Below are 24,649 nucleotides of genomic sequence, written 5' to 3'. Positions count from 1 at the left end.
AAGCTAATATGGTCATGCTGATACATTTTCCATTAAAGTATCAACATAAAAGAAAAACACTAATATAGAGAATTTAGGATAGAGAAAATTGACTATATTATTAATAATTCTTATATTAAATTGACAATTTTATAATCTAAAATTTATATAACATGGAAATGTACATTATTGTTTTTCTCAAAAATGTTATATACAACATATATGCAAATAACAGAATAAACTCAATATTTTTGTACATGTCTACATAGAGTATTAATAGAGTTTTATCTTTCTCTCTTTCTATACAGAATTAGTAAATTAATATTTATCTACATAAATTTACAGAACATTTAACATAACAAACCGTTTTAAGATTTGAAACCATATTTTGAGATATCTTAATAAATTTTCTAAACAGAAAAATAAATAAAATAACTTCTTACTGAATAGATTTATTTCATTTTAAAAGTACATTTATTTTCAAGATTTTAAATAATTAAAAAGATATACAGTTAAAGCTCTTTTTACATTTTATATATATATTCAAAGAATATAATTAACTATCACAGAAAAAATTATAGAAAATTATAGATTCATTAGATGTATAATTCTTGATGGTGGTACATATTCTCTGCAATATGGACATTGTGGTTTAACACGTAACCATTCACTAAGGCAAGTCCAACAAAACAAATGACCACATAATGTTGCAGTTGTTGCTGTTGCTTCGAGGCATAATTGACAACTGTGACTATTACATTTTGTATTAGATACATTTGTGATTGAAGCATCTTGTGTTATGCTATATTGCCAAGTTCTTAGTAGACATTGAATTAGAGTAGCAATTCCCAACAACTTTAATCCCCAGCTGACAGTATCGACTGGTCGAGGACCGTAAACCTTTAAATCATTCAATAGGAATAACAGTAATAAGATTATGATATCGTATATTTTTAGAGTTTACCTTTGTATGATCTAATCTTGCAATTCTTTTACCCAGACTATAATATCTACCATATATATAAAATAATCCTTTGTGGAATAGCACTATTATAGGTATCATAGTACGTAATTTGGTAAGAAAAGTATTAAAAAATGTTATCGCTGTTGGTGTCAGCTGACTATGTGGACGATTTACATACACTTGACACTGTCCTAATAATTTGAGCAACATTCTTTCCCCGAGGCATTCCAAAATCGCTGCTAATATCCTGACCTAATACAAAAAGGAATTTGGAAATTAATTAAAATCTCTCATAAAACATATGTCATAATAAACTTTCTCATTGAAACATACAGTTAATGTCGGAACTTTGCGCGCCTCCAAATTAGCTTGTACTATACCGGTGTATTCCTCGCCCAATGTTTGATTTCCCATCCCCGAAGTGAAAACAAAGTATACCAATTTGAGCGGAATGTCGGACTGAATGCATTGAAAAAACGTTCTGTGTACTCCAAAATTTTGTAACATCTCGGATAGTTTCTGTCTCAGGTGTTTCACGAAATCGTCATCCCGTTGATGCGATCGCAAAATCTCCGCTTGACTCGCGCATTTTAACTTGCGACTAGACCACTTTCTAACGGTTCCCATTTTTCTCATTTATTATACGTTTGTTGTGATCGAATACGTGACATAAAAATTATGCAAAGTCATGCAAGAGTTCCGACAATGCAAAATCATTTCTCCTCTCTTGTTTCTTGCTTTTGTGGTAGTGATGTCAAACGGAGGAATATTTTCGCGCATGCGCAATAGCACAAAAATCATATGATTTGATATTATCAAGTCCATTATTTGGAAAGAAAACAAATGATATAAAGATTGAAATTTTTTTATCAATTTTTTTTTATCAAATTGCATAATATTCTATCGCAAATTGTTCAAGTAATCGATAAAAAAGCAATCTTGTATTCATTTTGATTAATTGGTTTCAGCACATTATCGATAAAAATGATAAAGAACATTACAATTCTCTTGATTCTAATCTAATAATGTAATTCAATTATTACATAATGATTCGTCGACGAATTATCTGATTAATCAAATTTTCCAATCTTAATTTTTTAATCCGGATAATCTGATGCGGACTTTACACCTTTTTTTGTAACGTAAGACCGACATTACATTTGTCGTACGATAAATCTTTTTAAACATATTGATTGGCTGCAGGATAGAAAGTTTCTAAAGACTCAAAAAATTATTATCCCGCAGCCAATCAATGTGCTTAAAAAATTTGTCGTACGACAAATGTAATATCGACCCAAAGCAATATCTCGATGTAACGTAGGTTGGCTACAAAGATGGTTAAGTCAGACTCTCGCTCAAGTCTCAAGTGTCTCTATCACAGCTGTTCGCTGTGTCGGAGCGGTTGCGTTTGACAGCTCGGCTTTCCTATCGGTCCCTCTCTCCAGGGAGAATCGAAGCTATTAAAATTCAAGATCTCTGTATCATATTTTCCATCAAAATCGTCAAACGCGACGGTTTTACGCGAATCATGTATTATATACATCGATCAACATTGACAGATGTCTGAATTAATGTCGAACGATTAATATAATGCAGTCGTTTGGCAGCAAACGGATGACATGAGATCTGTGCATATCGTGATGAGGAACTGCGATATTATTAAGCGCCGGGTGGGATATTTGTCGTTAGCTAAAACGAAAAATGTTCGTCAAAGATCCCTGTGGCATCATATGTATTATCGTCACCTACATAGCGGTGTTTTATGCCGATTACGTTGTGGTACGATGGATCGTGTTGCATACCATGCAAGACAGGTTCGTACAGCAAGAGAAAGAGAGAGAGAGAAAATTAACATTTAAATATTTTCAGCGCATGATATTATATCATATTTTACACAACACATACTTAAATTTGGCTTATAGATATAGATAAATATAAAATACTTGAATATATATATAAACTTGAAAATCTTAAGGATTACATATACAAATTGTTAATATTATAAATTGAAACAAAGATTTAAATATAAAAAAGAGAAAATATTATATAATGGTTCTACTAAAAATATCTAAATAAACTGTATATTCTTCTCTTTTAATTAAAAAGAATTAATTAGAATTATTACAGCATTATACTTCTTAGATTTATATACTTTTAAGACATAACACATTTTTAGGCGTTTCATAATGTATATTTATATAGATATTATTATATTATTATTATTTTTTAATACAACATTATTCTTCCTTAGCTTATGGGGTCCTTTCCATGTAATAGCATTCAACACTGTTGTACTTCTTTTAATGATGGCGCACTTGAAAGCTGTCTGTAGTGATCCTGGTATAGTACCTTTACCACAAAATAGAATGGACTTTTCTGATATTCATGTTTCCGGAGGTAATGATGATCATGAGGGAGATGAAAAAGATGATTGGACAGTATGTACTAGATGCGAAACATATAGACCACCTAGAGCACACCATTGTAGAATTTGCAAACGTTGCATCAGAAGAATGGATCATCATTGTCCATGGTAATCATAAACTCTTGTTATGGAATAATATTAATATATAAAGATTAATGCAATATATAGTAACTTTAATACAACTCTTATAGAGATGCTAATATATCTAGTAAATACTAGTAAATATAGTCCTATATAATCCTTATAAATACTAATTTACAATATGTATTAGATAAGATTTATGTATTTTATTACATAAATTCTTATAATTGAATTTTTAAGGATCAATAATTGTGTCGGCGAAAGGAATCAAAAATACTTTATACAGTTTCTGGTATATGTTGGTGCATTAGCTATATATGCTATTATTTTAGTTATTATATCATGGATTTATGACTGCCCGCAATGCAATAATGATATTGCAATCAAGCAAAATCGCATGTATGTATCGATATCTTTACAAATGGTTTTATATGAAAACTGACAAGCCTATATATTGATATGTATTGCAGTTTACATTGTGTGATATTAGTTTTGGAGTCTGCATTATTCGGTATGTTCGTCATAGCGATTCTGGTGGATCAGTTTCAAGCGATTCTAGGCGATGAAACTGCTGTGGAACATGTACAAGATATACACCAGCGTTATCATAATAAGAATACACCACGAACATTTACGCTTTTGTCCCAAGTGTGTGGCAAGAGCCATCCAATATTTTGGTTGTTGCCTTGCCACAATCCGCCACGTTATTCCTTCAGGAAAGATGCGTATTTAATCGACCATGAAGTTTAAGATTAGACAGTAAATCGTATTATATCTGCACAGTATTTTTTTCTTTTGTATCATCTTTCTATATTTCTTAGAGTGATTCTTTCCTTAGATTATTAATTTAATATGCCTTTGTAAGGATTATATATTGACGTTATTATAGATTTGAGACTGTAGCTATAATTTTTCTACAGTGCAAAAATAAAATATTTATATATCATTATTATCATATGAGATGATTAATATATACATACATACATACATACATACATACATACATACATACATACATACATACATACATACATACATACATACATACATACATACATACATACATACATATATATATATATATATATATATATATATATATATATATATACAGAGTGAGTCAAAAGTATGTTTTAAAAATTTGTGAGCGTGTTCCTGGATAAAAAGGAAGAACAAATGTTCATATGAACATATGGTCGCAAATGCTTTGTTGTCGAGATAATGGACATAAATCAGCAGTATCAAATAATGCTTTATTTGAACGTTTACAATTTTGTTATTTTGTTATTGTTGTTGTTTGTTTTTTTTGTTTTTTTTTTGTTTTTTGATACTGCTGATTTATGTCCATTATCTCGACAACAAAGCATTTGCGACCATATGTTCATATGAACATTTGTTCTTCCTTTTTATCCAGGAACACGCTCACAAATTTTTAAAACATAGTTTTGACTCACCCTGTATATACAGGGTGTCCTAGACCACCCGTACACCTCTTTTCTTTCAAAAACTAAGCATTTTAGAGAAAAATGTTTCAGACAAAAGTTGTTTGGTTTCGAGGGGGCCATAAGATGGTACCATTGGTTTGACCTTGAAGAGTCATTTGAAGGTCACGTGAAGGTCACTTCAATTTTTTTAAATGGAATACCCTATATATTTTTGCACATTCTTGTAGCTCATCTCGAGAGCTTTCCAAAACACTATAATTAAGTTAGTTTTCATTAAGTACTTTCCGAGTTATGAGGCTTGAAATAATTTCTTAATTTTACGTAAATCATAAAATATCTTGTAAAATATTCATTTTTCGATTATCTTACCTTAATACTTTTATGTACAAAATAATGAGAGGAATCAATTGGTGTAAAGAAAACACATAGTTGTTTCGAAGAAAAAATATGTAATTTGTAATTAACAATTACATATTTTTTCTTAAAAATAACTGTGTTTCTTTTACACCAATTGATTTCTCTCATTATTTTGTACATAAAAGTATTATGGTAAGATAATCGAAAAAAGAATATTTTACAAGATATTTTACGGTTTATGTAAAATTAAGAAATGATTTCAAGCCTCATAACTCGGAAAGTACTTAATGAAAACTAACTTAATTATAGTGTTTTGGAAAGCTCTCGAGATGAGCTACAAGAATGTGCAAAAATATATAGGGTATTCCATTTAAAAAAATTGAAGTGACCTTCACGTGACCTTCAAATGACTCTTCAAGGTCAAACCAATGGTATCATCTTATGGTCCCCTCGAAACCAAACAACTTTTGTCTGAAACATTTTTCTCTAAAATGCTTAGTTTTTGAAAGAAAAGGGGTGTACGGGTGGTCTAGGGGACACCCTGTATATATATATATATATAATTATTATTATTATTATTATATTAGATGTATTTATACTGTAAACAAATAATAGCTTTAATTAATATTGTTTATGTTGTAATATACTCATGTGGTAACAATATACACATGGAAATGTAATCTATATTTTTTTTATGTCAATAAACTAATTTTTTTATCTTTTAAAATTGATCTAGATATCTGTAAGAATGAATGATATTTCAAGTAATATACAAGAATGTCAGTTCTTATTTTAAAATAATTATTGCTTGAACTCTTCATCTCTTTACCTAGTAATTTTTATTTGCTGTAAGAGTCGTATTATATTAGTATCCTAGAAAATAAAGATTAGAAAATAAATATTAATTTGAAAAGAAATTTACTATTAAATAATATTTAATACAATTTTTATAATTTTAAGAGGATGCCGGAGTCGCCTGTAATATCGACGAAAACACCGTAATTTTCAGAAGTATGCCATTTTTTATTGCCTGTATAGAATTAAAAATCCTTCTCCAGAATTGAAGTATACACGCAAACGGACACGGGAAAACTCTATATAGTACGAGATTTTATATTGAGAAAGAAAATAAGTATAAAATAACATTTTTATTTATCGACATGTTAAAGCAACATGGCGTCAAAGCTGTCAACTTGTACAAATATTAGCTTCTTATAAAAGTTTTATAGCTTTTATGCATAAAACAGTAGTTTCCCCAATTGTGTACTGCACCGTAGAACATTGTAGAATTATAAAAACTGAATTTAGTTGCCTAATTAATAAATGGCATTCTTCCGAAAATTTCAGTCCGTATGTACCTGAAATATCGGTAAAGTAGAGTGGAAAAAGCAGTGCATCTTCTTTATAAATAACGTGATAGAGAGAGATACGGGATGAGAATTAGATGAGGGCGCTGTAATCGTGTAAGAGTTCGCCGTTCAGTACAGGATCCCCTTAACGAAGGCATTTGCCAGGTGAGGAGGTTTCAGTACTCTTATGAACCTGAGAGCTATGCCGGCGGTAACATATGCCGATATTCATATAGTCTATTCTTATATTTAAAATCATTTGGACAACATATGGGCACACATACATACACATATAGGTAAGTAATTTATAAAAATTATTTTTATACAAATTATTATTTATCATAATTATATATTATTTTCAAAATAATGATTGTTATACTCTGGTGCTACCGGCATTTCGTGCACATAGCACGGAACAAAACCAGAAATTGTGCACATTATATATTACCCTTTGAGAACATTTATGGAATTTGGCTTTGTAGTTCATGTCCACGTTTTCAATGTCCATAGAGGGAGTATCACTTTCAGGGATCACCTAAAAGCGGGCCATGACATCTCTCAGTCTTCTCTCTGTTCGTATCTCAGTTTAGAATCTTATGACCGTGTTATTATTTATCAATTTATTTCTTACACATTTAGTTATATTATAGCTGCATTAATAACTGGCTGATGCAATCATCGATTTGTGACATTAAATATTTCTGATTTTTTTTGTCCAACATTTTTCAAATGAATGAATAATTTGATATTACATTATACAGTTTATGTTATGATAATACCGGTTAGTCATTTTCTTGTTGAAGATACTTCAAAATAAAAGCAAATATATAATCGATTATTTTATTTAAATTATTAAATTAACATGAGTAATAGTATTAGGACTGCAATTTTAAAAAAGGTATTCTTTCTTTTTTTTATTATAAAATATTAATTATACAAAAGTTAACTGGAATCTCTTTTGATATACTTGATTATATTTTTAATTTTTTGATTATATTTTTATCGTGTTTTCAGATTACAAGATCTTTACAAAGTAATAAGAGTCTAAACATATCTGATATTGCATCTTACTTGCATTTTACAACACAGAAAACAAATGGAATCTATTCCTTTTTACTTCCATTAAAAACCAGACAATATGATATACAAAATAACATACAAAATATCATAGATAATGATCCAGATAGTATTTTTAATGTCAGTACAGAAAACAATGCAATATCCTTTAACTTTACCAGAGAAAAGTGTATTAAAGAAATTTTGGAACATAATTGTTCTGCAGTATCAGCTCCAGCTTTTGTCAATAATAAGAAAAATATCATAGTGGAGTTTAGTTCACCTAATATTGCAAAACCATTTCATCTAGGACATTTAAGATCTACAATAATAGGAAATTATATTGCTAATATCAACAGCTTTGTAGAAAATAATGTCAAGAAAATAAATTACTTAGGTGATTGGGGTACGCAATATGGTTTAATTCAATTAGGAATTGATATGGTAGATATTAGCAAGGATGAAATGAAAAAGAGTCCTATAAAAGCGCTATATACAGCATACATTACTGCCAATAAGTTGGCTGAAACTGATTCCTCCATATTAGATCGTGCGAGAAAAATATTTAATGATTTGGAAACTGGTATAGGAGTCACATGTGAACAATGGAAAACATTTAAACAGTACACTATTGAAGAATTAAAAAGGACTTATGGTAGAATTGGTATCACATTCGACGAGTATCATTGGGAATCTATGTACAATGCCAAAAATATAGAGAGAATAATTACATTAATGGAGAAAATGCAATTATTAGTAATAGATGAACAAAATAGAAAAGTTGTGAATCTAGATAATGATAAAATTGTTCCTTTAATCAAAAGCGATGGTTCTACCTTGTACATAGCTAGAGATATTGCTGCAGCTATTGATAGATTTGAAAGGAATAATTTTGACTGTATGTATTACGTAGTAGATAATACTCAAGCCGAACATTTCTCGAACTTGTTGGAAATATTAAGACGAATGAAAGTGCCATGGGTTGAAAGATTGAAACATATAAGATTTGGTCGATTACATGGTATGAGTACCAGAAAGGGAAACATAATATTTCTAGAAGATATCTTAAATACTACTAGAGATATCATGAAGGAAAAACAATTAGATTCATGTAGTAAGTTAATATGAATATTACTTTGACTAAAATATAATCCAATCTAATCTATAGTCCAATCTAATTATCTTGCAATATTTTTCAGCCACCAAAGTTCAGTTAGATTCGACAGATAATAGTTCAGATATATTAGGCATTTCTGCAATGATAATCAACGATTTGAAGAAAAGACGACAACGAGATTACACATTCGATTTAAATGCAGCATTTGATGTAAATTTCTTATCAAAGTGTGTGCATAATTACTTAATTTTATATTCAATATAATTTGGTTTAATTTTTTTTTGTAAGGTCAGTTGAAAGGAGACACTGGCGTGAAGCTGCAATATACTCACTGTCGACTCATTAACTTAAAACGCAATTGCGGCGCTGTCTTACCTTCGGAATGCGAACCAAGCCTTTTACGAGAAGAAGTCGTCGATGAATTAATCGTATTAATTGCCAAATTCGAAGAGATAGTATTAAAATCGTACGAAGAAATGGAACCATGTATATTAACGGGATATCTATTCCGTCTGAGGTAAGTGTACATTTGATATCAAATATTTACTATAATTATCTAATTGTGATAAATTACTTTTTTTTATACAGTCATGTAATTAATAAGGCTTTCAAAACATTGAAAGTAAAAAATGAATCATCTGATGTTGCTAGTCAAAGATTGCTTTTGTTTCACGTTGCTAGAAATATTCTTGCACAAGGTATGAAATTACTTGGTCTAATGCCTCTGGAGGAAATGTAATACAGTGAAGAGATGGTGAGTCAAAACACAATGCATTGTTTTTAAACTCGTTGCCATTGTGGAAATTATACATTGTATTATATATTGCAAAATATACGCGCAGGGTAACTTTCTTTTTAGGCAAATTATGTAATATTTTTCGAGATAATTTCTGTATATCATTTTATTGTATACAGCAATGAAATTTATTATACCACATTAGAACAAGTAAATTAACGTTTCTTCCAAGTAAATTTTCTCCTAGCACCTTCCTGACCCCACTTCTTCCTTTCGCGCCTTCTCCAATCTCTCGTTAAAAGTCCAGCTATTCGAAAAAAAATATAATTTTCTATTATCTAATATATATTTAATTTATAATAATAATAGTTTCACAAGGTACAATATTAAGCAAATATACATTATACATTAAAATATTTGCACATGATTTCACGTATCGATTGTTCCTTACCAACTCGCATTTTTTCGATCAACGATTTGTCTACGAAGCTGCGTAAGCCCCATGCGATACCCCAACGTACAACTCCACACTGTCCAGTAGGCCCTCCACCCTTAACTGTAGCCTCGATGTCCACTTTATCGCTCATATTTATAAACATTAATGGAAATATAACCTGTAAAACAAATAAAATGTAAGGAACATTAGAGATAATTTATTTAAATTCGTCTTTTTGAAAATTTTTTTAATCACATGTAATAGTATTTCAAAATTATCAGTCACAAGAACAGATACATCTATTACAAAGAAAAGTAAATACAGAAATAATGAATAAAAATATTTAATAATGGATGGTAGAATAATTCAGGAATAACTCTATCTATAAAAGATCAATTATAAAATTAATGCATCATCGAGCGTATCGGATCATACCGGACCATCCAATTTACGAGGGGTATTGTTCCTTTGCTAATGTTGCTACGATAGTTTCCAGCATTTTATTCATCTCTAACAATTGCACTTTCAACAATTTTACAGCATCTTCGTTTACTTTCATCGCAGTGATCAGTTTTTCAATCGTCGTTTGTAAGACGGCATCGGAGACCTCCTTGTTTTGCCGCTGCTTCAACCAAGCAGCGTGATCGTTCAGATTGACGTCGTCGTTCGCCAAGGGGATATTTTTCTGCGCTATTTCATAAGCGGCTTTCATTATATCTTTGGGTAATCGCTTCTCGAGCGGATTAAGCGGTTTCACCACGAGCACACGTTTCCTATTTTCAACATCGATCTTATGATCCGACAGCCACTTGCGGAAAGCGTACGGAATTGTAGTGTTATGCAGGACCATCTCTGTGAAAAGAATCACCTTCGTTTGCCTCACCAGTTTCGTGAGTCCGGCATGATTCCTTAGACCCTGTATATCGTGCACGGCGATACCGACTAATAAATTCATCAGAATCACAGTGACGAACACTATAAACAGTGTGAAGAGGATTTGTGAGCACACTGATAAAGGATGATACATGACGAAGGAGCCGCCTGTCGTCGATGCACTGTCCGCTTGATTGATGAGACCCTCAAAATCCAGTTCGCCGGCCATCATTGCCAGAACCTTGATCAGGCCAGTAAAAGGATTACCGAAAGCGGGGTCGCCCGCGAATATCACACAGAAACTGATGGTAAAGCCAATCAGTAGCCCGGAGTATGCTAGCAACAGCTTGGCGAATTCAAATTGGATGTGCGTGAACATGGCGACATAGGTGCCGAAGGCTGGTAATTGGCCTACCATCAGCATCAGGTTGGTCCAGGCACAAAGTATGGCGAACGCACCGACGTAATTCTGCCAATCGTAGGTACGCCCCGTATAAATAAAGGACGTGACGAACACGCTTATAATCACCACGCCGTCCAGGATATTGTCGATATTAGTGAAGTATTGTAAGGCTGATTTATAGACCATGAAGCCGAATATTTTCCTTGGTATGGTGATGCACGTCAGCACTAGCGCGAGATACCATTGAATCTCGATGAACGGTTTGCGGAAAAGGAAATCAGCCGCTCGTTTGCTATCGCATATCTTCGAACTGTCGGTGGTGACCTCGTGATTATAACATTTGTACGCTAAAGCGGTCAGCACGTAAGTAGTCATGCATATCACTGTCATGGCATATAGAAATATGCGCAGCAGATAGAGTTTACGTATCTTCTCCCACTTGAGATGTAGAAAAGCCATAACTAATGGATGCGATAGGAGGTCCTTCCGATGCTCCTGCACGAAAGTATTTATGAAGCTCGTTTCGCACTTACTGTTGCTAGGAAAGAGAATGTCAAAATGCAGTCGCATCTCGAACTCACGATTATGCGACACCGGTCGAGTCAGTCTGATTGAGGCATCCAATCGTTGACGGAACACATGCAGCGACTCGGGAATCTTTTTCAGCACGACGTTCAAAGCAGACAGTCCGGTGCACGTGGTTGCGCTGATGTCAGCGCCCGCCCAAATAAGTGCGTCGACGCATCGTGATTGCTCGTTTAATGCAGCGATGTGAAGAGGAGTAAAGCCGGTCCGGTCGGCCGCGTTTACAAGAGCGCCATGTTTCAGCAACAGCTGTACCAATTCGATGGACGAATCGGTACTCATCACGGCGAAGTGCAGTGGTGTCCTGTGCTCCCTATCCACAGCGTTGACGCTGGTCGGCATTGATGACAACAGTAGCTCAACGCATGGTATCGACTGTACGAAGCAGGCCACGTGTAACGGTGTCTGACCCAGATGATTCTTCTCAACGATGCTGGCTCCGCGTTCGAGAAGCAATCGCACCGTTTCCACCGCTTTCGCGCGTACGGCACTGTGGAGAACCGGTTCGATCACCTCCTGACAGATGTAATTGAGCTTGGCGCCGTTGTTTAGTAATGTGGTCGCGACTTGCCAGTTGTTGTCGAGCGCCGCGAAATGAAGCGGCGTGAAATGGGTGATGAAACTCTCGTAGTTGACGTCGGCGCCTCTCTTTATCAAATATTCCACGCAATCGACTCTGTTGCCCAGCGATGCGGCCAGGATGGCATTCATGCCAGTACGTGACTCTACGTAGTCGTAATGCGCGCCGGCGTTCTCCAGCTCCGGCAGAAGATGCAGCAAACCGCGATAGGATGCCCAAACGTAAGCGACGTTCCGTAATCGTTCGCTCTTGCACGCGTCTGGCAGAGCACGGCTTTTCTCCATATCGAGTAATAGTCTAGTCTCCGTCGGATCGACGATAGACCATATCGCCGATCTTAATTTTGTGCCGTTCACATAGTGATTCTTACAACATTCCAGATTATCGAAGAAGAGGGACTCGTCGGCTGGCGGCGGCACGCCGGCATCGATCTCGATCTGTTTGCTATCGGACTCTGATGCCGACCTTACGTCATCGATCGTGATCTTTTGCGAACAATCCTCCGCCGAATACGTGCACCTCAAGGATCTGTAGGTGGAAGCCAATCTCACAGAGAGCGAATCATCCTTGCGATGATTATTGAAGCTGGAATAGAGACGTTGTCTACCCTCGTCGAGAATAATCGGCAGTCTCAAAGTGTTCGTCTTGAGGTCGTTCGTGTTTCTTGCTTCTTCCACCGAATCTCGCTCATTTTTGTGCATCCTGGCGCGAATCGAGATTTATATTTATGATCGAGGATAATTTTGCCGAAAAATTAAAATTAATATTTCGCTTCTCCCCTATTTTTTCGAGCCAAGTTCGAGGATATGTATTTTTTTATTCGATCTTTTTCTTTATTCGATTCTTTTTTATTTGAATCATTCGCGATCTAGTGACTTGATCGTTGGTATTTTTACAATTGGTTTTTTCCTGTTATTTCAGTTATTTCCACATTCTCGCGGACAAGGATTTCGTATCTTATCTCATTCATTTGTGATTATAATAGTCCTGTCATCTCTGTTGCTCCACGTGTCAGAATTATTTCAGTTATCGGGTATTATATTTAGTTTCCGACGTAAGCATCCATAATTGAGCACCAAGTAATATCGATGCGACTCGCGCAAAGAGGCATTTCAATTATTCATTTGAGCTGCACCGATTAAATCATAACTTTACCTGGCTTACTTAATGATATTTCGCGGATAAAGCTGTTTTTTCTTAATTTCCTATTGCTGCTGATATATTTTCCCCTCCTCGCGAGAATACATATCTTTTCATTAACGAAATAATACATTGCATTCACATGTTTAATTTTCACGATTATATTATATAAGCAACCTTTCCTCTTGTTTGTATTAGTAGTATATAATATCGTTTCTCGTTTACTGAAGGTTCAACAGAATCGACTAATTTTAAATGTATTATATAAAAAAAAATATTCACTGCGCTTTAACGTGTCAAAACTCTTCAAGATAAGAATTCAATTGTCAATTAATTGTCTTTCACTAATATTATGTTCTCCTCTCTTTTCTCATTATCGGCTTCATATATAGACGCCACTTTAACGCTCCCGCTTTTGGGAACCCGTATTTATAAGAGTCTAAGAACTGACCGAAAAATTTAAATCCATTTAAAATGCAAAGATGGGCGTCGAGAAGGATTTCAGGCACATGTCTTAACATAAAGGAGGTACGTCAACTTGAAATGTCTGTCATTGTCGAGCTATCTCTATCGTTGCACGTTCGACGATTTCGCGAGTATTACGCACGGACTTGACCGGTTTGTATGATCGCACTACACGTACTGCACAACGCATTTACTCTGCGTATATCTCTGTCGGTTGGTCGATTGCGCGTGAAGAATTCGCGAACAGGGAGGTAGAAGCGCTACGGATAAAATATATAAATATAAAGAGAGATGTAGGTCGATATCGAGATCTACTTCTTGTGCACACATGATTAAACTGTTCTAAATCCCGGATCTAGATAATGCTGGAAAAAATCATTGGAAAGTCGCTTGACTTTCATTCTGTGGCGTTAGATTTTTTAACATTATTATTTACATCTGTTATCGTTAAGATAAATAAGATAATTAAGAGAAAATACTCTCTTAGATGCAGATATTTGCGTTCTTAATCATAATTTAATGATAAAATTATTTTTCTTGTTGAATATCAATGAGAATAAAGGCTAAATGTATAAGATAAGAAGACTATGATATCTTTATGAAAAGTGTCTATGGTACATAAATTGAATTCGTTAAATACATTAATCATTGTGTGGTAAACTATAATAGTTTTAAATAACTCATAAAATTTAAATGGCTCATTCTTCATTCAATATAATTGAATATTTTGAAAATCCAGCAATAAATCAATCATCATTTGCATTATTCCCGCTTCCGTTTAATCGGTTGTTCAATATCTTCTTTATTAAATTGTTTTTTGCAGAAAACATTTTGTATTCTTTTTTTCTTTTCTCCTTCTCTCTCTCTCTCTCTCTCTCGCAAAGCCGAGTTTTTTTATAATTTCTGAACTGCGAATATATCTAGTTGAAGGTCTTTCACCGCATGATCGCGAATATGATATGACTGATTTACATAATTTTTAATTTTATATTCGTTTTGAGTATATTTGCAAAATCTCTGCCAAGATATTTTCGAAATTGATGTACGAAATCGCTGAGCATGAAATATGTATATTTCGTATTAGTATTTGTTTTAATAAAAATAGCATTTTTTTTCAAATTCAAGACACGAAATAGTTTTACGTCGCGATGATTTTATTAAAGCCGACAAGAGAATCCTTCAATCTCACGACGCAATAAAATACATAATAAATTCTTTACAACTTTTTTTCTAGTCAGCAAACTCTGAGAATTAAAAGGTAATCAATTATATGATGAATAAATTCGACAGATACAGCACGGAAAATAACGTGGATTCAAAGTACAAAGTTCAATACGTTTTTAAACTTTAGCCTCTATCACATTCTTCTTCAAAAGATGAATCCATAATTCAATGTCCTCGTTTTATCTCGTTGTCGGGTTTCCTATTTTGAGATTGAACGAGAGAATTTATGCATAATGGAACCGGTTTTGACAGTCTACGCGTACCGTTAGCATCATACATGTATTCTTCGAATCTGATCGAAAATCTTAAAGAACTTGACTAGAGAGATTTAAGACTTTTCTATTAAATTTAATCAATACAAGTTAACTCGTGCAATAAATCTTGATGGAAAATACGCAACAATAGCCCGTATATAACTATTTTTATTTAGATTTGTGCTAAAATTGCAGTTTTACAAAAACTTTCTCTACTAAAGAATATAATTATATAATAATAATTATATGACAATATGACAATATAATATATAGAAAGAAAAGTAAATAAATGAAAGAAGACAATTAATATTGAAATATGTTATAAAAAACAGATGTAAAGCCACACAAATTAAATCGTACCGGTCTCAAAATAATGTGCTGGACCGGTTAATTATATATAGATATTGAATTCAAAAATAAGGAAATTTTCCTGACGAATCGCACATCTTATAAAAACCTGCACATGTGGAGGAATGTTTAGAATAACGTAAATTGTCCTGTTTTCTCTAAGGTTTTCTCTAAGGTCTCATCAATATACACATGTTAGTATTCGCGTCATGAAACCTACGTTTTTTTGTAAATTAGAAATACCAAATACATACTAAATATTTGAAAATACATGTGTTTTAGAAAAGTGGAATGGAGCTTTTTCTCTCTTATCAGGAAATATCTTTTATAATTATTGCGTAAAACCAAAGTAATTTATTTGCATTTATTATGCAAATATAGTGTTTCTTTAAATATAAAATTCATATATAAGGATGAAATTAATACGGTTGATAATGGACACACGATGACATTTATATCAGAAATAAGACAAAAAGATTGATAAGTTTTTCTGGAAGATATAAAACGTATAAAAATATCATAAAAATATCAATTCTGCGATATTTTAATTATTCATCGTGTATTCATTCTCGAATCCCAAATTTCAAAGCGGAAACTTGAAGCGGAATATTCATTTCTAAAATATTTTAGAATAGAATTTTATCGACAATTTTATTTATTTATACCCTGCATTTTTACAAGTTCTCGAAGGAGAGTATGATTTTTCTCGCAAATTTCCCTGAGTTCCGCGATATCATCCTTGAATTTGTTGCAATCCTGTATCAGCGTATCCTCATCGATGCCACGACGACGACACGCGTTCATATCACTTTTGAAATACGCTTTTGCAAAATAACTTTTCTTGCGTATCGCGGAGAAACTGTTCTGACCGTCTCCTTCCTTGGCGATCTTGTAAGAGGCCGAGAGAACATCGCGCGGTAATCTCTTCTCCCTGGGGTTTAACGGATGAACAGTCAGGACGGCACGTAAAGGTGATGGTAAGAGCAATGTGGTCCATCGGAAGAACTTGACAAAGCGTTTCGATGGCGTAAATCCTAGAAAAAATGCCATCTCCACGTCATGAATCAATTTTGTCTGACGAACAAGTTTTGCAAGACCGGCCGTTTTTTGCAGGCCTTTGATATCATGCACAGCTATGCCGATCAATAGATTCATTAGCACGATCGTCACAAACAGGAGGAATAATACGAAAAAGAGTTGAACTGTGATTTGCAGCAAGCCGAAGGTCGATTTTTTGAATTTGTCGTAGCCTTTTTCAGATGCGAAGAAGAGATCTTCGAAGTTTAACTCGCCGGTCATCATCACGAGAACTTTGGTGAGACCAATGTGTGGGCTGCCGAATGAATTGGTATGAGGAAATATTACACAGAAGCTCGCCGTGAAGCCTATCAGCAGACAGGCGTAGGCCAGGAGCAGTTTAAATACTTGTGCCTGTACACTAGTAAACATAGCGACATATGCGCCGAACATCGGTAACTGCCCGATCATTAGCATTAGATTGCTCCAACCACAGAGCACGGCAAAGGCGCCCAGATAACCCTGCCACTCGAGCGTTTCTTCTCTATACAGGAATGATGTGGCGAACACGCTGAGTATCACAAACCATTCAACCAGATTTTCGATTTGCAAAAACTGTCTGACGGATCGATAACTAGGAATGACACTCACTTTACGGATGGCTTCCAATATGCTGAGTATTGCCAACACGTACCATTTACTCTTGAGTAACTCTGTTTGTTTGAAAAAAGTGTAGTAGCTGGAGTTCACACACAACAACTCCAGCTGTCTAGTGTTATTTTTAATATATTTCTCATTAGATTCGTTGTAACAGTTGTGAGCTAGAGCGGTTATCACCCAGCTCGTAAATATTAGCACGTATATTAGATAGAAGAGCAATCGAGCGGCGTAATATTTTCGAATCTGATGCCATTTGAGGTGAAGAAAAGACTGGCATAGTGGATGTTCTAAGATCTCCTTGTAACCTTCTTTTACGAAAGCGTTTAGGTAGCCGATTTCAGGCAAACGGCTATGTCGATTTCGTCGACAGTGCTGCAACAGCGGATGAAAGTCCAATTGCAATTCGAGTTCGCCCGCAAATCCTTGGTTTAAAGTCAGAGACGCATCTAGTCTACGCTCAAATACGTCAAGGGAAGTCGGAGTCTTCCGCAGGACAATAGAAAGGGCGCTGTTACCGCCAATGGTTCTCGCATTGAGATCCGCCTCGTGCTTTATCAGCACGTTGACGCATTGTGACAGTTCGTTGGAGGCGGCAATGTGCAATGGCGTGTAACCGTACTTGTCAGCCTTGTTCACATTCGCTCGCCACTTTAGCAAGAGCTCGGTGATCTCCTCGGTCATTAGGGATTTGCCCAAAGCCAGATGCAGTGGCGTCCGACCTTCGTCGTCCTCTGCGTTGGGATCCGCGTGACCTTTCAACAGTATTTCCACGCATTCTAGAGAATGTGATTGGGCGGCCAAGTGCAAGGCTGTATATCCTCGGTGATTTTTCAGTTGAAGATCAGCCTTCGCTTCGATTAGAAGAATCAGATTGTCCGTGCAGCCGGCTTCTGCGGCCAAATGCAGAGCAGTGTTCTTCTTGACGGTAGGCAAGTCTACCTGACAGCCAGCCTTAAGAAGTACATCTAAACAAGTCGGGTCTCCCCGGTCGGCCGCGTGATGAATAGCGGCATATCCGTCCTGATCCAGGCGATTTAGCTCGTTGCTGTTCGGCGCCAATAGAGATAGCACGCATAGAGCATTCGTACGTGCTGCCGCATGTAGCACCGTCTCTTCGGCATCGTCCGACGATTCTGGACTGATACCATGCTGCACCAAATACTGGGCGACGTCGAACGCATCGCCAAAGGCGGCATAATGAAACGGCGTGTGCTTCATACTAGTGTCGAACTTCGCACCCTGTTCTATCAGATACTTGACACCGTCCAGACAGTTTCGAAACGCGCATAGATGCAATGGGGTAAGACCGTGATCGGGCTCGGTGTAGTTAACATTGGCGCCGTGCTGGCACAAATGGCAAATGATATCAGCACGACTCATGAAACTCGCCTGCAGTAACAACACGTTGATCTCATTCGACTTGGGGACTGGGAGAACCGTCTCGGCTAGCGTGTCGTTTGTCGCAGTTAATTCCAGGTTCTCCCAGAACTGCGATTTGCAGCATATACGCTTCTTATGCTCCGTCAAGACGTTGCCTATAAAGTCTTCATTGATGCGCAAACAAGTGCGATTGATCTCCTCGGAACAGGCGCGTTCGCTGATGACGGAGTAATCCATGTGAGATATAGTTGTCGGGCTATCGAGAGATAATGGAGATTTATACTGAGTGCGACCACTCTCGAGTTCATAGTTGTCTTGTTTGGACGAGGAACGTCTGTTCTTTAACCGAGTCAGAAACAAGGAAGCCGCACTTGTATGAGTCAATAAAGTCGGGACGGTTCTTGAAGCCCGTTCATCATTATTTTCCTCCACTTCTTTCTCCGAAAAGGATTTGAATTTGATGTTATCCGCCATCTTCGCCTATCGCCGTATTACATTCAATTACCTATAAACGTGATACATCTATTTGACAAAGTCAAAGTGCTTGATAAGAGAAGTATAACCGGTGTTTCGACTAGAGAATTAGATTCTGATAAATTGTATCAATTCCCGCCCTCTCTATCGCGATCTTATGTCCACATAAAACATCTTACATAAATTAAAATTTCAAACTATCACATCAGGAATATATATATATAGACAATATTTCTAATTTCCCAAATTAATCGATGTATAAAGCAAGACTAAGATATTTAATGTTAAAATTATATGAATATTACATAAAAAATATAATTAATATAAAATGAAAATCAACCAATGTGTTCTAAAGCTGCACACAATTGTGTGTATTAATATAGATTTAATTCTTAATTTTGATGTAGTATTTGAAAGCGTTTTTACAACTTTGATATATTATAGTGAGACATGACACGTTCCGTATTGTATTTTATTTTTCTCGTTTTAACAAAAGTACTGTAAGGGCATAACATCTGAATCTAATGCAAAGCACATCGCGCAAAAATTGGAAAATTTGTTAAATAATTAAAAGAAGAATCTATCTCTCTCTCTACAATTTGCTTCGAGTTAGTTAATGATATTTATAAAAAATTAATAAAACCGATATCTCTCTTTCTCGATAACATATTGATACGATAATAATATTAACATACCGATTCACATATGCACTACAAAGATAGGGAAAAAATACAGAAAGTTTACGGATTTGATAAGAAGCAATAAATATTATATTACACACACACACACACACACGTAGCATCTTACTCATAATCCAAAAAACTTTACATAATTAAAAATAAATATAAGTTTGTATATTGAGGTGAGTAAAACACTAAACAATGTCAAAAAATTCAAAGATAATTATTTTATTTCTCTTCATATATATAGTTTCATAAATATTTGATTTTATTTATATTCGATTTGTATTTATCTTAGGATAAAAATTGAAAATAAAAAAAATATCGAAATTATGATGGAAATCGCAAAATAAAAATCAAATATTTATGAAACTATATATATATATATATATATATATATATATATATATATATATAAAGAGAAATAAAAATATAAATAAATTTCTGAATAGGATGAATTTTATGTACGCAAAAAATAAATAGAAACTTCAATTACATGGAGCTAAATATTATGATATTATGCCCTTCGAATAAACGGTAAATTGTTTTCAATGATATATCTTGGATTTAATTGCGGCTCTTATCGCGAATTGTCCTAGACAATTGTCATCGAGACGGAGATAGTGTTCTAGATAAGTGAGACAATTTACCTTGCACATTTACGGCACAAAACAGAACTCGACGCCGGGAATTGATGATCGTTTCGATCGCATCACCTCGTTCTATCGCCAGACCGATTAATACTGACAATGAGAGCGAGAGAGCGTGCAGGATAAGCTTCTGGCTCCATACCGGTTATACTGGCTTGGGTGTTACATGTTTTCGATGAGACCGACTGGCTATCAAAGATGAGCAGAGAAGGTCATCTTCCTCTCGAAGAACGTCGCATATTTTTCGCGTTTCGCATTCTTAGCGATATAGGGGAAGAATATCGCGTAATAAAAGATTCTCTTCCGCATCGACTGTCTTCAAATCCATGATTTTTCCAGTTCCAGAGACAAATACGGATTTTTTCTCCTTTGTTTTAATCAAATTTATTACAACTTTTAATACTTTGTGTTGTATTGTAAGTTTTTAATCTTGAGAATCTCTTGAAATTCGAGGTAATAAATATTGCAGACAGATGCACAAATATTTATATATATATTCATCTTCAGCAGTGAGCGAAGGAGTAATAATTCTCTGTTGTAGTTAAAATTTGGATTCATCACAATGCAAATTTGCGACGTGATGAATTTAAGATTTAAAAGAGGAGGTGACATTAAAGTCCTTGAAAGTCAGAAAAAAAATACCATTGAGAGCGAAAGTTGAAATATGATTATCAATTTTTTAATTAAATATAAGCCAAAAAAATTAAAAAGTTTCATAAATGGGAAGAATTCAGTTGCCTTGATGAAGCAAAAGAAATTTTTAAAGAATTTTAATCAAATTTTTTGAGTTCAATAAACTTAATGACACAAGAGAAGTTCGTTTATACAATTTCTCTGACTTGAATATTCAAGTTAACTAGTAGCATATATAATACTTTCTCGTAAAATTTCACTATTAGGCGCTATCTTGATAATTAACATAGTTATTTAATCACTTTATGGCATAATAAACATAACATTCATATAAGAGATTTTAGTATTTCCGATTTCTGAAAAGTTATTTTATCATTTTGATTTAAAAGGATCTTTTTAATTGTTCGACTACGACAACTACGTTCTGCAGGAAATATAATGCAGAATATAATGTAAAGTAATAGTTTTATCATTAAAATAATGAAGAAAGCTAACATTTTTTTGATAAATATTATTATTATAGATATTTTCGTAAGAGTGATTGTTTAAGATTTAATGTCACTTTATTTTACATTTAACCAAGAAGCGTATATTTAAGTAATAGTCTAATTTTTCTCTATTTTGCAAGTGCTATGTTAAACATATTGTTAATCTATAAAAAATTAGAATATACATATGCAGTCATAGAACATACAAATTGGATTGTAAAGTAAATCTTTTATCACACACACACACACAACACATATATATTTGTTGAATAAAAATAACATATTTTAAATATCTTAATTCCTTTTCAGAAAATATCATCGTACAGATTTATAGGGAATATTATTTTGATTAATTTTTTATCATGTATCAAATATGTATGATAGAATAATATATCGTTTTTTTATTTCAACAAGCGGCGAAAACTCAGAACATTTTTTAACGAATATAATAACGGCACTTTTTTGACAAAGATTAGGTCAAAAATATTTAAAATAAATATATCAAAATAAAAAAGATTTAGTTCTAAGCATATAAACAATAAGACAATCTTAAGTCATTTTCTCAGACAAATTTTGTAGTAGAAAATCTCAATTCAAGGTTCTAATTATATATATTTTAATTGTAATTTTCTAATTATGTATAATATTTAATAATATGTAAAATTTATATGCAATTTATTGCAAAAATCTAAAATTTTCTTCTAATGACAAAATCTAAATCTAATCTATTTTCGAAATATATATATTAGAAATATATTAAAAAATCGTTAGAATCGTTAAACAAAACTCACCTGTTCACGGTGATGCATCTCTTCAAAATATGTGATATCGTGTCCATTAATAGTGATAATACCAGAGCCATTACCCCAGACTGTCACTTCACCTCTTGCAGACTTTCTCATGCAATCTGAAATTATAATGATGATATATATAATTGATGATATATATTTTATTTCCTAATCATTTGCTAAAGTTAAAATTATTTATTTACTTTTGACTTTAATGTATGGCCTTCCTGTGCTGTCATGTTCCAACTGTACATATAAAAATAAACTTCTGTATTAATCATAATTATATTTTTCCTTGTCATTATATATAACTTACAGGTGGCACAGTTATCTCTTGGGAATGGTGAATAAGTACTTTACGATATTTCATAATATAATCTGTTGCATGTCTTGATAGTGGGTGATTACATAATCGCTCTAGTGATGTTATAAGATAATTGTACTGAAAAAAATTATTACACTTATGAATTAAATCATATGTTTCTTGTAATAAACATCTCTTTATAAAAGATTTGAGCATTATCAGTAATATTATTATTCACCGATTTTAGCATTATTATTAATATTATTAATATTATTATTATTCACCTCTATATCTATAAGAGTTTCAAGTAGTTGGTCCTCAATGTCCTTTTTTGATAACCATGTAGAACCTACCAGTTTACTAAAAAATAATAATAATATAACTAATAAAAATATAGTACGATCTTGAAAAATAATTGTATATGCTTGTAGGATAACATTTCTAAAATTATATACCAATTGTACATATTCATTTAATATATGTTTCATTAATATTTAACGTACATTTTATCCATAGGTAATGTTCCTTGTTTTATTAATGAGTCTTCAATATTATTCAGAGATTTGATTTTCTCCATAATATTCTGTTTGTAAAAATAATTATTTTAAGTTATTACTCTCTTTTTTGTATTTTTGTGAAAATTACTGTAGGAACTTACATATAGCGTTTCATAATAATTTGGTTTAGAGGTATAAAATAGAGAATGAAAAGGTCTTCCAGAGTCATCAAATTCTGCTGCTTTCCTGTTTGGAAAAATCTCTTCCGGATGTAGCATCATTGGTCGAGCTTTTTGATCATATAATCCCGATGGAAATAAATATTCAATTGCTCTCTAAAAGTAATGATTATACGAGTACTTAGATATTTTTATTAACTATCCCCAACTAGCCTTTTACAATCACATACATCTATATCTGCTTGTGTAAAGCAATCTGGATCTTCACCCATCATATTAGCTAGATGTCGTTTTCCTATTTGGTATTCAGCAATCTCTTTCTTCATGAATTCATCTGGTAAATGCAAATAAAAGATTTTATACAATATCTTTTATGTAAAATATTAATATTATTAAAGAATTATATAAAATGTTATTAATGAAAAAAATAGGTATTATGATCATACCATGTTCTTTTGCACGTTGCAAGTACATCATCATAGCTTTGCTCATCTTTTTCGCTGGTTTCTTCACCTCTTCAGACTTAAATATATCATCGATTTCATCAATATTTGTTTTATCTGTTGATCGCAATTTAATATGTTGCATATAATTCTGCAATTATAAAATAATTTAACACAATCACGAAATAATTAATATAAATATAAATGAAATAAAAAAAGAACCAAATTGAGTTAATAACAACAATTTAAGTCAACGAAATCTCGTTGCTTATTTTCACTTCGAACCTACCGAACATTGTGTAATATCCGAAAACAAAACTGCAGCATTGTTACTTATACCAATCCCGAAACGTCGGAAATGTGAAAAACGTGTGAAAACAGACATAATTGTTTGATAAACCTAAACAAATTATTCTTTAACCATAAGATTCGGAGTCGATGACTTAACCTCGTTCGAATTATAACCCACTGTGACGACCCGAGACCCGAACGTTCATGGTTGAGTTCGAAAATCTACCTGTCAATGAATCATCTGGACAAAAAAAAGGGCAAAGATTATCCTGATTGGTCAATCAGACGTTGTGTTTACTTGACGAGTAAATTTTCGAACGCTTTTATTACATTTATCGGTTGTTTCAT

General features: G+C 33.4%; 5 protein-coding genes across 6 annotated transcripts; 2 read left to right on the top strand and 3 right to left on the bottom strand.

The window, feature by feature from the left end:
- Nucleotides 1-415: 415 nt before the first annotated feature.
- Pex10 (peroxisomal biogenesis factor 10) lies at nt 416-1,848 on the bottom strand. The gene is made up of 3 exons (XM_083094521.1): nt 1,277-1,848; nt 944-1,195; nt 416-879 (listed from the first exon to the last, which is right to left on the bottom strand). The coding sequence occupies exons 1-3, from the start codon at nt 1,577-1,579 to the stop codon at nt 565-567; spliced, it is 870 nt and encodes a 289-aa protein (XP_082950647.1). The 5' UTR covers nt 1,580-1,848; the 3' UTR covers nt 416-564.
- Nucleotides 1,849-2,130: 282 nt separating this feature from the next.
- On the top strand, nt 2,131-4,229 carry Dnz1 (DNZDHHC/NEW1 zinc finger protein 11). Its single transcript, XM_083094528.1, has 4 exons — nt 2,131-2,757; nt 3,195-3,476; nt 3,690-3,848; nt 3,920-4,229. The coding sequence occupies exons 1-4, from the start codon at nt 2,645-2,647 to the stop codon at nt 4,197-4,199; spliced, it is 834 nt and encodes a 277-aa protein (XP_082950654.1). The 5' UTR covers nt 2,131-2,644; the 3' UTR covers nt 4,200-4,229.
- A 2,885-nt stretch (nt 4,230-7,114) lies between these two features.
- Argrs-m (arginyl-tRNA synthetase, mitochondrial) lies at nt 7,115-9,705 on the top strand. 2 transcript variants are annotated; one of them, XM_083094514.1, is made up of 5 exons: nt 7,115-7,381; nt 7,615-8,770; nt 8,856-8,983; nt 9,067-9,290; nt 9,362-9,705. In XM_083094514.1, exons 1-5 carry the CDS (start codon nt 7,334-7,336, stop codon nt 9,510-9,512), a joined length of 1,707 nt encoding a protein of 568 aa, XP_082950640.1. In that variant the 5' UTR covers nt 7,115-7,333; the 3' UTR covers nt 9,513-9,705. The 2 variants fall into 2 exon arrangements, with proteins under 2 accessions (XP_082950640.1, XP_082950641.1); XM_083094515.1 differs by having other exon boundaries at nt 7,115-7,498.
- Nucleotides 9,706-9,982: 277 nt separating this feature from the next.
- On the bottom strand, nt 9,983-21,307 carry Wtrw (ankyrin repeat domain 61 water witch). Its single transcript, XM_083094973.1, has 4 exons — nt 20,679-21,307; nt 16,472-19,379; nt 10,381-13,102; nt 9,983-10,123 (listed from the first exon to the last, which is right to left on the bottom strand). The coding sequence occupies exons 2-3, from the start codon at nt 19,346-19,348 to the stop codon at nt 10,394-10,396; spliced, it is 5,586 nt and encodes a 1,861-aa protein (XP_082951099.1). The 5' UTR covers nt 19,349-19,379; nt 20,679-21,307; the 3' UTR covers nt 9,983-10,123; nt 10,381-10,393.
- A 1,268-nt stretch (nt 21,308-22,575) lies between these two features.
- Mrps9 (mitochondrial ribosomal protein S9) lies at nt 22,576-24,507 on the bottom strand. The gene is made up of 9 exons (XM_083094972.1): nt 24,300-24,507; nt 24,014-24,161; nt 23,798-23,901; nt 23,550-23,723; nt 23,395-23,474; nt 23,176-23,251; nt 22,904-23,029; nt 22,791-22,833; nt 22,576-22,706 (listed from the first exon to the last, which is right to left on the bottom strand). Exons 1-9 carry the CDS (start codon nt 24,393-24,395, stop codon nt 22,576-22,578), a joined length of 978 nt encoding a protein of 325 aa, XP_082951098.1. The 5' UTR covers nt 24,396-24,507.
- Between the last annotated feature and the right edge of the window lie 142 nt (nt 24,508-24,649).

The sequence above is a fragment of the Camponotus vicinus genome, unplaced genomic scaffold (assembly GCF_025532165.1).
Source record: "Camponotus vicinus isolate PSW18456_S1 unplaced genomic scaffold, iyCamVici1.0 SCAF_3, whole genome shotgun sequence".
NCBI lineage: Eukaryota > Metazoa > Arthropoda > Insecta > Hymenoptera > Formicidae > Camponotus > Camponotus vicinus.
The sequence above is the reverse complement of the archived record's forward strand: the minus strand, read 5'-3'. Positions and strand labels throughout refer to the sequence as shown.